At 50.3% G+C, this 12,660-nt stretch overlaps 1 protein-coding gene across 1 annotated transcript in view; it reads right to left on the minus strand.

Annotated features, from left to right (window-relative positions):
* Positions 1 to 1,021: 1,021 nt before the first annotated feature.
* The window catches only part of LMCD1 (LIM and cysteine rich domains 1), a 56,704-nt gene continuing 45,065 nt past the window's right edge, over positions 1,022 to 12,660 (minus strand). Inside the window, exons 5-6 of the mRNA XM_004018302.4 lie at positions 3,764 to 3,979; positions 1,022 to 1,668 (exon numbers count right to left, since the gene is read on the minus strand). Coding sequence (XP_004018351.2) covers positions 1,510 to 1,668; positions 3,764 to 3,979 — 375 coding nt within the window. The 3' untranslated portion in view covers positions 1,022 to 1,509. The remainder of the gene's footprint in view (positions 1,669 to 3,763; positions 3,980 to 12,660) is intronic.

Consider the following 12,660-nt stretch of genomic DNA (forward strand, 5'->3'; position numbering starts at 1 on the left):
TTTTTTCCTGAAACGACTAAGGTCCGTCTAGTCAAGGCTATGGTTTTTCCAGTGGTCATGTATGGATGTGAGAGTTGGACTGTGAAGAAGGCTGAGCGCCAAAGAATTGATGCTTTTGAATTGTGGTGTTGGAGAAGACTCTTGAGAGTCCCTTGGACTGCAAGGAGATCTAACCAGTCCATTCTGATGGAGATCAGCCCTGGGATTTCTTTGGAAGGAATGATGCTAAAGCTGAAACTCCAGTACTTCGGCCATCTCATGTGAAGAGTTGACTCATGGGAAAAGACCCTGATGCTGGGAGGGATTGGGGGCAGGAGGAGAAGGGGACGACCCAGGATGAGATGGCTGGATGGCATCACTGACTCGGACGTGAGTCTGAGTAAACTCCGGGAGTTGGTGATGGACAGGGAAGCCTGGCGTGCTGTGATTCATAGGGTCGCAAAGAGTCGGACAGGACTGAGCGACTGAACTGAACTGAACTGAACTGGGGGAAGGAAATGAATTTGGAGGCTGTAAGTGCACCGAGGTCATAAAAGAGAGACTAGCCAATGAGCTAGTCTGTTTGGTTGGCAACATGTACAACAGGGGTGATTTCTCATGAAGTCCTCACTTCCTCAGGTCGGCCAGCACTGGCCACCACATCCCACGTGGCACCCATCGGTTGAGCTTAGGTGGCCCTTTCTGAACACTCTACCTGGTCTCACTCCCAGAGGGGCTCACTCATCACCTGCCTCAGCTCTGAGAGCACTGAACTGCTGCTCCTAAGTTTCCAGGAGGCTGCTTTTAGGTTCCCGTGAAACAGCACTCTCATTTCCATCAGTGCCCTGGGGCTACCTGGAACTGGGTCACGGGGGTCCTGCCCTGAGGACCTACAGTCCCCAAAGAAGTCTGATGAGACACAGCTGAAGAAGAGGCGCGCCAGCGTTTCCGAGGCTTTTGCCACCAGCGCCAGCATTCAGGGTCTTGGGGCAAAACAGATACCCTGAAATGCCGCCCACGTGGAAATAATGAGATCAAGGTGTATGCGAACTTCATAAAACTTTTATTGGTGTATTTATCATGCCAACATTATTTTTTATTTAAAATTCAAATTCCATTTGAAAAGGAGGCAGCACAAGATCATTGGGGTCCCAGGCTGCTCCTGGAGGAGCCTCCCCATTCACGAGGAAGCACGCACACCCTACAGCCACAGGATTTGATCACTCAGAGTTGCATTCTGGGAAACTCCTAGAGCCCTGGCAGGATGCCTTTTGTTGGTGGCAAGGAAACAACAACGACAAAACAACTGTATCCTAAGACTTCGCAGAACATCTTTGGCTTTGAAACTATTGACCCTGAAGGATCCATCACCACCCAACCTAGAACATATGTGTATATATATATTCCCACTGAAAAAAAGATGACATTTTTGTTGCTGGCTGTCTCGCCAGACCCTTAGGATGGCCCTGGTGCACTGGGTTCCCCTCCTCAGCACGATCCTGTGGGTTCCGGCCATGGGCAGTCAGCCCTTCAGGAGTGTTTGGACTTGCTGCATGTCGGGCACAGGAGCTGACCCTTGGTGACAATGTATGCCCGGCCACCCAGCAGCTGCTCGCAGCCCTCGCACACGAAGTGCTTTCGGTGCCAGGCCAGGTCTTCCACACGCTGGTAGTCCTCTGAGAAGATTATCTGGCAGGGGGAAGCAGAAGACGTACAACTCAGGTTCTATCTCGAGAAGACAGGGCATGTGAGATGGTGGTCCCTCCACCCCCATTCTTGTTTTGTCTTTTAAATGCTTCAGTGGAGAAACCTGGCATAAGTCTCAGGCAGTAAGTATAGTATTTGATGAAGATCATGGTTGCATCTTAGCATCTCGGACGGGAAAAAAAAAACAAACACAACAATCCTCCACTATTGGCAGGTTTTATGAATCTGGCATCTGTGATGCTCTGTGGGTCAAATCCAAAGCCCAGTTGTGCTCTGAGCTGGTGAAGACCACCTCACTACAGCCAAGTGGCCAATGGCAAGTCTGCAAGAGTAGGCACACCCAGCGTTACTTGGGCTTGGGACAAAGTAAACTTTGGAACATCTGTGTGATCTGGTGATGAACCAGAGAGGGGAACAGCAAACTGGTTCAATGTGCCTTCTCATCTTGTGGTCACACAGGGACAAGGTGTGAATGTTCATTTAAATACATAACAGCTGCATGACTAGGGGCAAATTTCTCAACCTCCCTGTGCCTCAGTTTCCACATCTGAAGGATGGGGATATAAATACCACCTGGCCCAGGGGGTTTTATGAGTGTTCCAAGTGTTGCTGCAGATGGAGTACTCAGAAAGATAACAGAGTCAAGGTCAAGGCTGTGTGATTAGCACTGACCCTCTGAGCTACACTTTCCTCAGATGTCAAATGCAGATAGTGATTCCCTCCCCCTAAAGGGGTGTTGTAAGATGTTAATAGCACATCATGTAAAAGTCTACAGCACATTAGGATGAGGAGGGGTTACCGCGAGCAAACTGTGGTCCTTAAAATGTAAGCTGGGGCCCAGGCCTGCTCACAGCCCTTTTCCCTTCTTAATGCTCTTGCTCACACAGTTAACGATGTAGGAGGATTACAGGGTCTTAACTTTTCACGGTGTTGGAGAAGACTCTTGAGAGTCCCTTGGACTGCAAGGAGAGCCAACCAGTCCATTCTGAAGGAGATCAGTCCTGGGTGTTCTTTGGAAGGAATGATGCTAAAGCTGAAACTCCAGTACTTTGGCCACCTCATGTGAAGAGCTGACTCATTGGAAAAGACTCTGATGCTGGGAGGGATTGAGGGCAGGAGGAGAAGGAGACGACAGAGGATGAGATGGCTGGATGGCATCACCGACTCGATGGACGCGAGTCTGAGTGAACTCTGGGAGTTGGTGATGGACAGGGAGGCCTGGCGTGCTGCAATTCATGGGGTCGCAAAAAGTCGGACACAACTGAGCAACTGAACTGAACTTCTCACAGAGAGCAACAAGTGGAAGGTGGGAGGCGGAGATCCTAGCTCAAAGTGAAGAAGGCATTTCTGACCCTCATGTGTGCCAAAGGCGAAGGTAGCGAGTTTGCCGTCACCGAGGGCATGCAGACAGTAGCTGCTACCGTCATGACTGCTGCTGTCACTGTTCACACACCTGTGAGTGCCTCTAGTCTAAACCCATACTGGAGAGCTGCACCCCTTTCCTAGCATCTCTGACTGTTGGCTTGTGTTATGTTGACACTACGTGCTACAATAGTGCTGTCGTCTCGTCGTGTATTACCTGATTCTAAGACTCACGGCAGCTTCTATTCTTTTAGTCACTAGGTCGGGCCCATGCCAAGCATTTTCGGGCATGATCTCGTTTGCCCTCACAGCAACTGCACGGGGTGGGCACTGTTACCCTCCCATTTTGTAGGTGATAAAACTGCGACATAGGAGTTAGGGGCCCATATGCAGAGCCAGGTGTGAACGTGTTCTGTCTACCTCAGGGCGCACCCCATGATGTTCTGAGCACTCACTAAGTGCCGGGGCCCTTGCCAAGGATAAGATTTGACAGGTGCTCTGTGTCCCACCCATCCCAACAGACCTGGGGGCAGGAACTAATTTCTGCCCATTTTGCAGATGGGAAAACAGAGGCCAAGAGTGTGAAGGGGGCTCTGAGCCCGTTTTCCTACCTGTGGATCACATCATTGGCGAAACCACACCCTCCTGGGCCTCGGGGTCCTTTCCTGCAGTCAGAGGCACGCCTACCCCACCGTCCACCCCCACAGGTCCTCACCTCATCACAGCCGGAGCACCGGGGCCGCAGGCTCTCACAGTAATGACGGCCACACCAGGGAGCCCCGTCCTTCCAGAAGTAGATGAGGTCCACCAGCGGCTCGGAGCACTTGGTGCACACGAAACAGGCGGGATGCCACTGCTTGCTATAGCCTGCCCTGTCTGAGTAGACCACAGGGCTGTCGGCGGGGGCCACCCCCTTGCAGAGCTCACAGACCTGGAAGGAAGGGCGGGGGCGGAGCCCCAGGACACAAGGTCGTCAGGAGTGCATCATGAAGCGGGCGCCAGTGTCAACCCCAGTCCCCTGCTTCCTGGGTGACCTTGAGAAGGTTATGGTGCCTCTCTGCTATTCAGTCTCCTCATGTGCAAAGTGGAATAATAATACTACCTGCCTAGCAGGGAGTTGTGAGGACTGGAATATTTGTTTAGTACAGCGATTCTCACATATTTTGTTCTCAGGGTCTTTAGACTCTTAAAATTATTACTGAGAACCTCCAAGAGTTTCTGTTCATATGGGTTAACAGCTCATGGTATTTACCATATGAGAAATTATAACTTAGGAAAAAGTCAAATAACTACTTATTAATTCATTAAAAATAGAAAAGCAACAACATGTCAATATAAATATTTGTAATTAGAAATAACTGTATTTTCCAAAACAGGAACATGGAGCCAGAGTGTGGCACTTTTGCAGCCCTCTAATGACTGGCTCAGTAGAGAATTTCTCACTTCCTGTGATGGCTTTAACTTTTCATCTTTTGCATTATGTGGTTTTCTGAGGAACTGAAAAAGAAAAGAAGGCATTTTTAAATAGCCCTTCCAGATAACTGGACTATTTTTCTTTGCTATTAATCAAAATTTGACAAGTGGTAGTTCCTCAGAAGCAAGTTAATGCAGAGTCTGAAACCATATCAACCAGCCTTTCATCCCTGTTTTCAACACAGTAAAACCCACTGGTCCACCTTGCACTTTGAATGAATCTTTTACCTGTGCAGGGTTGCCTTTTACTAAACTTAGAATTTTAGAAGTTTTCGATTTGCAGCTAGAGCAGAGAATTCTTGCAGACCCCACACCCACTGTCCTGCTTGCTTGGCTTCTTACATGAATATGGTGTACTCGTCACAATCAGGTAACCAGTACTGATATGTTATTATTAACTAAAGTCCAAACCTTCTCCAAATGTGCTTCGATTTTACCTAAGGCCCCTTTCCTCTTCTGGGATCCCATCCAGGATCCTGCATCACGGATAGCGACCCTGTCTCCTTAGGCTCCTCTGGGCTACGACAGTTTCTCAGACTCGCCTTGTTTTTAATAACCGTGGAGAGGTTCTGGTCAAATATTTGGTATTTACCACAGTGGTAAACGGCTGTCCTCATCACATCCTATCCAGACGGCATCCTCAATCTGTAACATCTTTCCAGTTGTTTTGGAGTTCTCACCCACTACCCAGAACTCCAGTGATGAGGGTGATACTGGTTGTCATCTCCCTGGGGCAGGTGTATATCCAGTATTATGCTTGGGTGTTTTCTCTCCTGATGGACACCCTTATGGAAACCCAAGAGAGTTACTTTCCCTTCTCGAGTTATTGTCCTTTTAGGGAGACCTGTATGTCCTGCTCCCTCCCTTCCCCTCCCCCCACCCCCCAAACATGGCAAAACCCAGGTTCACAGAGATTCAGTCACTGTCGAGCAGCAACAGCTGATGGGAGGCAAAGCTGGGATTTCAGCACAGGCCCAGCCTGACCCCAAACCTGAGGTTCCTTCTACTCCACTACGTGGCCTTTCCATCAGTGCTGGCCCAACTACGGCAAACACGGCTTCTGCCTGCTCTTGTAGGAACCATCAGCTTCAAATGCATGTTACGTTTGAACTCCAATTTAGTGGCATGTTTTTCTGCCCCCAAAGAATTCCATTTTTCATGAGCAGACCTGTGTTACAGACTGAATGATTCACCTCCCCCAATTAGTATGTTGAACCCCAAAGTGTGACTGTATTTGGAGATAGGGCCTTTAAGGAGTTCATTAAGGTTAACCGAGCTCATTAGGGTGGGGCTCTAATCAGACAGGACTTGTGTCCTTAGAAGAAGAGAGACCAGAGATGGCTGGCTCTCTTTCTGCTGTTCTCTCTCTGGGAGTACTCACAGGGAAAGCCATGTGAGGCGGGCTTGTAGCCCTCTACAAGCCAGAAAGAGGGCTCTCCCCAGAACCCAATTGTGCCAGCACCTTGAGCTTGAACTTTTATCCTCCAGAACTGTAAAAACACACATTTCTGTTGTTTAAGCCCCCTGGTCTATGATATTCTTTATAGCAGCCCGAGCTGACTAATGCAACATGTCTTGTAAAAGCCTGTCTTAATTATCCTACTGTATTTTGAATTTCAAAAAGTTGTGGACATTTATTTTCTCTCTTGCCACAGAAAGTTCTCATGTGATATCACTGATTTTAACTCTTGGCCCATAACACCTAATTAATTGATTACCTGGCCCTCTATAGAAATGCTTGTTGACCCATGGCTTGAAATGAACATACTGTCTTACTAAGCACTAATTATATGTCAGCCCAAATAGAGATTATTTATTTTTTTGCTATGTAAAGATGAGTAGGCATATATTCAAAGCCTAAACACTTTGTCTTATTTATACGCTTTAATTGTATGCTTAATATATTCTTTTAAATGAAGAAGAAACAAAATTAAAATGGTGATAATCAGGGAAAGAAAACCAAGTGACAAAAATAAGCTCATGTACTGAGAGTGGTCGCTAAGCACAGCCGTGGCTGAGCGCGTGCCCAGATAGGAATGTGTTTGATTAATTAGTCCTGGCTGCCTGACAACGTGCCTTGGACCATACTGGCTTTGTGGTTTCATTTACGCTCACAAGAATGATGTGTGTGAGTTCCTCCCCAGAGTGAAACCCTGTCCCTTCGCACGTGACTGAGCCCCAGCTCACCTGGAACTCATCAGAGCCTGCCTGTGCATGCCCGCTCAGTCGTGTCCGACTGTGTGACCCCACAGACGGTAGCCCGCCAGGCTCCTCTGTCCATGGGATTCTCCAGGCAAGAGCACTGGAGTGGGGTGCCATTTCCTCCTCCAGGGGGTCTTCCCCACCCAGGAACTGCACCCACATTTCCTGCACTGGCAGGTGGATTCTTGACCACTGAGCCACCTGTGCGGCCTCACAGGAAACCCAGATAATGGACCCACATTCACTGACTGTCACATCTCTTAAGCATGGCTGGGAAGTGTCAGCTGTCTGGTGAGGGCTGTTTGAGAACCAAGTGAGTTTCCTATCCATCTGTCTTTCCATATTTCACAGAATGAAGTTTCCAGCCCCTTTTCTCCCACACAGAAGGGCTTTCTGCCCATCCATCATGCCTGGTCAGGTATCACCAGGCAACATCAGTGGGGCTCCCAACTTCAAATTAATTTCCAGCTATTTTGCTAACACAGAGGTGGGAAGAGGAAGGGATGTAAATGCACCTGGGTGTGTCTGGGCGGGGGGAAGTGGTGGTACTGGCAGGTGCCTGCGACCCACCGAAGGAAGCAGAGGGATGTGAGTCAGAGAGGCAGCCTGGGGTGATCACGGGTGACTATAAACTGTGGGTTGGGACCTCACTCTGGAGGTAATGGGGAGCCCGTGCTGCTTCTGGAAGCCAAGAGTGCCGAGTTCTGGTTCATGCCGTGGGAGAGAATTCGGGAGCACTGCCTGAAAGGGCTCTGTCAGGGCCTCTTTGGGGAGTGTCTTTTCTCTCGCTGTCCCCCAGCATTCCTGCTCCGCACCCCATTATTACCAGTAGCCAGTCCTTTTTCTTTTAAGCTGATCCTTTTTAAAGCAAACAGTGTCACTGCCGTTTTATGAAAACATGATGTTTGATTAGTAAGTCCTGTCAACATGAGTCAGGAACCAATTTCTTCTTGCCTCTGAACTGTTTCCCATGCCCCCTTCCCTGTGGTCTCAAAGGATGAGAGATCTGATAGTGTCCTGGCGCTATCAATCTGGCGGCCCCTCAGCCACCAGGGTCATCCTGGCAACCAAGAGTCCAGAGGCCCAGCCTGCCTGGGCCCTGTGATCCGGGGTCTGCCTTTCTTTGCATAAACTTATTCTATCATCCTCGGCACTGAGGATTACAGTTTCTAAACTGCAGCGGATGCTTGGGTGGGGGGGGCGGCGCTAGCTGTGTAACCTTGGGCCAGTTAACCAACCTCTCTGTGCCTTAGTTTTTTCCATCTGTCAAATGGAAAATATTACTAATGATACTCAGAACATCATAGGCCTGTTACATGGATTAAGTGAGATTCTAGAATAATGAACTTTATAAGGGTTTAGTACTAATTAGCTAAAAATCTACTGTCATCCCTGCTGCTGCTGCTGCTAAATCTCTTTAGTCGTGTCTGATTCTGTGTGACCCCATAGACAGCAGCCCACCAGGCTCCTCTGTCCCTGGGATTCTCCAGGCTAGAACACTAGAGTGGGTTGCCATTTCCTTCTCCAATGCATGAAAGTGAAAAGTGAAAGGGAAGTCGCTCAGTTGTGTCCGACTTTTTGTGACCCCATAGACTGCAGCCCACCAGGCTCCTCCATCCATGGGGTTTTCCAGGCAAGAGTACTGGAGTGGGCTGCCATTGCCTTCTCCGGCTGTCATCCCTACCCAGCCCTATTTATAAAAAGTTAAGGCTTGGAGGAGCTAAATCCATTTCCTAAGATGACAATGATGTCTCAGGCAGGATCTGCTTCTGGTTTGAAGGCTTGGGTTCCTTTCAGTAGGACCATGAGCACATGGAGTGTGAGGAGGTCATTCCTCCCACCTGTGGGCTCTGTGTTTTTCCATGTCTGTTCTCTTTCTCTGTACAAGGCCAGAGAATTGAGTCAGGCGACTTCCATCCTGTCACTACCCCAGATGTGGCTACAACCAGTCCCTGGCTTGGCAGGCCTGCTCGTCTCCCTCTCCCATCGTACCCCCTCTAAGACCGTGCTCTCCGGTTCCAGACAGGGAGGTGCGGCACCTCCCCGACACTGCAGGGTCTGATGAGTAGATCTGGGAGTGGGCAAGGAATTTGCAGACTCCTAGGGGATGCTGGGGTAATCAGGGGACCACAGTTCACGAACCACTGTCATAGAGAATTTAAACATGACCTTATATATAAACTCAGCAAAAATGACATCACCAGTAAGGTTCAGTTGGCGCAAAAGCCAGTTTGAATTCCTGGGATGCTTCAGTTCTACACTGTTCTGAAGAAAGCTCAATAATAGTCATTCCCAGGCGATGTCCCCTCTGGAGGAGACAGCGTGGTCCAGTAGAAGTCCTTTGGGACTGGGTTAAAAGGAGCAGAGAAGAACATTGATCATTCGCATGTCAGTGGGTTCTCATTCAGACTCCCAACTGGCTAAAATCAGAGCTTCCTCATGGGAATCTGTCCATGTACTGGTTGCCATGTGACCTAGTTTTCAGACTGTCATCCCTTGGGGAAAGGAGCTTCAGCACGGACCTTTCTTTTCTTTTCTTTTTTAGAATATGTATTCATTTATTTGGCTCCTCTGGGTCTTCGTTACAGCCCTTGAAATCTTTAGTTGCAGCATGCAAACCCTTAGTTGCAGCACGGGGGGTCTAGTTCCCTGACCAGGGATCAAACCCAGGCCCTCTGCATTGGGAGCATGGATTCTTAGCCCCTGGACCACCAGGGAAGTCCCCAGACCTGTCATATGTAGAACATACATGACGTTTTTCCCATGAATGTCTCTTCACGCTGAAGTTTTGCCCTGTCCCTGTTCAAAAGGTGAAAGTATTTATCACAAGGGTCTCAATGAAAGGCTTTTATCTATTCCGTACTCTGGGTCTTTGTAAACGCCTGCTTTGAGAAAGCACAGGAGCATGCTAAATTCAGTTGCCTCCAAAGCTCAGACCCTGTAGGGCTGGGTTCCATCCACTGTGATGTGTGGAAATGATGCTGGCAGTTCTGTGGACCTTCCTCCCACCTGTGGGTGTCTGTTTCCTTTGTTCACACGGGTCCTGCCTTAGTGACTCATTTCTGTAGAACCGAATGTGGCAGATGGGATGTTGTCAATTCCCGAGGCAGGACATAAAAGGCAGCTCAGCTTCCGCCAACTCTTCTTTGTGAGTTCTGGTGGGGGCAGAGACGGGGGACTGGGAAAAAATCCTGAGGCCCCCTTTCTAGGGCAACTACGCAGAGAAAACACAGAGATAGAGGGAGAGGCCAAGGCCCCTGCTATGGTCCAGCCCCAGCCCTCTCCGTCTTCCCAGCATCATGGCCAGAGACAGGCTAGGCCACTGAGCCCTGCCCGAACTGCTGATTTGTGAGCAAAACAGACATCAGTGCTCTGAGCTGCTGCCTCCTGGGGGGGTTTGCTGTGGGGCCCCAGGTAATAGAACCAGCACACATGGGCACGCAGAGTCATTCAGGCTTCTGAAGTGGAAGTAACCAACACACAAAGCAATTCAGGAAACAGCAGGTCCAGGCCAGTGGCCCCAGGTCCCACGGCCAGAGAACTACCTCCAGGGACGAGACACACTAGCCTTCAGAGGTGAGTCTGCAGACACCGAGAACCTTCCAAACCAGCCACAGCCTCTCTCAGGGTGGCCAGCAGTTCTGTCCCAATCATGCCCTTCCCTTCTGGAAGGCTCTTATCCAAAGGCCTCCCCAGTCTAAACTCAGATTACCTCGTGAAAAGCTCGCCACTATAACACAGTAAATATTAACACAAGGGCCTTGAGTCCAGGCGCTGGGTTCCCTCCAACACAAATACTCAACAATTTATTCATAAACAGCATCTCCCCATTTCCTCTTATGGCGATTATTCACCATCTTGGCTTTGCAACCTCGTGCATCCCAGAGTAGTTTGGTTCCACGCCCCATCTCTGCTCTCTTTCCTGGCCCTGGTGTTGTGGCGGGCATCTTCAGCCCCTTGTGCTCCGGGCCCCCACACCAGCATCTTCCCAGGTTCCTTCAGGTGCAGACTGCTTGGGGTGGTGCAGGCGCGGTGGTCAGGGTCCCGGGCTTTTGTACGAAGTCCCAGCATCGCTTCATCTTGGGGGCACCTTGGATGACTCAGCCACCTGTCTGAGCCTCAGTGTCCTCCTCTGTGACACAAGGCGGGCCCTGATGCTGGGAAGTGCTTAGCCACCCCATGCTTTGCCTCCTACATCTTCTCAGCCAGGTCCTTGGGGAGGGGGCGCTTTGCCAAGCAAGGTAGAATGGCAGGCGTGTAACCAAGTCTCCCTCACTGGTGGTCTGCTGAAGGGGGAGGTGGGAGCCACAGAGCCTTCTTAAATGCCACACTTGGAAGAGAGGCTGTCAGCCTGGCGTCTTCTTGGATCCCCCTTTGACAAGCGTGTCCTTACAGGGGGAGAGTGAGGACGAGGCTCACATGGGGCCATCTCCATTGCAGCAGCCTCACATGGTGCCCAGGCCCCCTGGGAGCTCTGGAAGTGCGGGAGCTTCTGTTGTTTGGAGTCTGTGCAGGGTTTGGAGTGAGGCTGGCCCGCGCTCCAGTTCCGGCTTCATTGCTCACCAGTTAGATAACTGGCTGCGGGGGGCAGTGTATCTTGTCGAGTAATTCTTAGAATTGAATAAAACAGCCATGAGAAGCCCCTGGTGTGGTGCTTGGCACGACACAGGTTGTCAGTGAGTGGCAGACACCACCACCCTCTGTGTCATCATTGTCACCAAGTAACCTCCAACAGGAAAATAAAAGCCCTGTTTTAGTCAATGGACTATTACGCAGCCCACTTCAAGGGGGGCAGGGCGGGGCAAGATACTTGTGAAGCCTTATGTGGCAACACGGAGAAGTATTTATAGTATCAAAAGTGGGATGAAAGGAATTTTCTGTGGAAAAGAAAAATCTCCTTTAATGTCATTAAAATATCTCCGCCGTAAAGGAGGAGGCAGGCGGATGTGGAGGAGCCTGGTAACCATGGCAACTGGGAGGGCTGCCTCTTGGGCCTTTGACCCTCAGTCCTCAGCTCAGATGGGGCTCTCAGGCATGGGGTGGTGGTTTCAAGTGTGCAGAGAGAGACTGGCTCTCCTGCCAGCCCACAAGCCAAACATCTGCTCTGACCAAGCTTTGGAAGTCCCTTGCCCACAAATATGTCCCCATCGGGGCTGGAGTTGGGCTGAGCTGCCAGCTGCTGTAAGTTTCCATCTGCAAGGCTGGCCCACGGGAGGGAGGGGACCAGGCCTCCGGTCCCTCCTCTGTGCATTCTTGTGGGGAAACGGGGTCGGGGGAGGTCCACTGTCATTTGGGACCTGAGGAACACATCTTTACGACTTCCAGAAATGTCTTCGCTTCTTTCAGTCTGTTCTCCTTTTAATCTTCTCTGGGGCCATGGCCTGGCCTGTGAGGCAGGAGCTGGGGGGCTCCTGGCAAGAATGAAAAATACGGAAGGGTGGAGATGACATTAAATGCTATGTCCTGGCTTGCTTGCTTCTTTCTTTGGTTACAAGTTTGGGGTGTAGAGAAGAGAGGAAATTCCTGGGCAGGATGACCATGCCCAGGAAATCTGTATATTTAATTTCTGAGAACATATCCAGTAGGCTCTGTAAACGCAGGGCAGTGGTCTGGTAGAGCCGTTCACGGTCAGCACATCAAGGTCCGGTGTCTGTGGGATCCATCCAGGTGGGAGGGGTTGGGAGCTGGATGTGGGGCCATGCCTTGTGGTTGTGGAGTAGTCCAGGCTGCTGGGGTGGGCAGCTTCCTGACCATATGATGCTTCAAAGCCCCCAAGACCCGTGGGAACCCACTGCAGGTGGGATTGGAGTGGGCCAGACAAGCCCTTCCCTTGTTCCTGACTTGCCCCCAAATTCTTTGCTGGCTGGGCTGTCAGTGAGTCCACACATCACCACTCCCACCAACAAACAGAAGTGCACGCGCCTTTGCTTTGTCCCA

The sequence above is a fragment of the Ovis aries genome, chromosome 19 (genome assembly GCF_016772045.2).
Source record: "Ovis aries strain OAR_USU_Benz2616 breed Rambouillet chromosome 19, ARS-UI_Ramb_v3.0, whole genome shotgun sequence".
Classification (NCBI taxonomy): domain Eukaryota; kingdom Metazoa; phylum Chordata; class Mammalia; order Artiodactyla; family Bovidae; genus Ovis; species Ovis aries.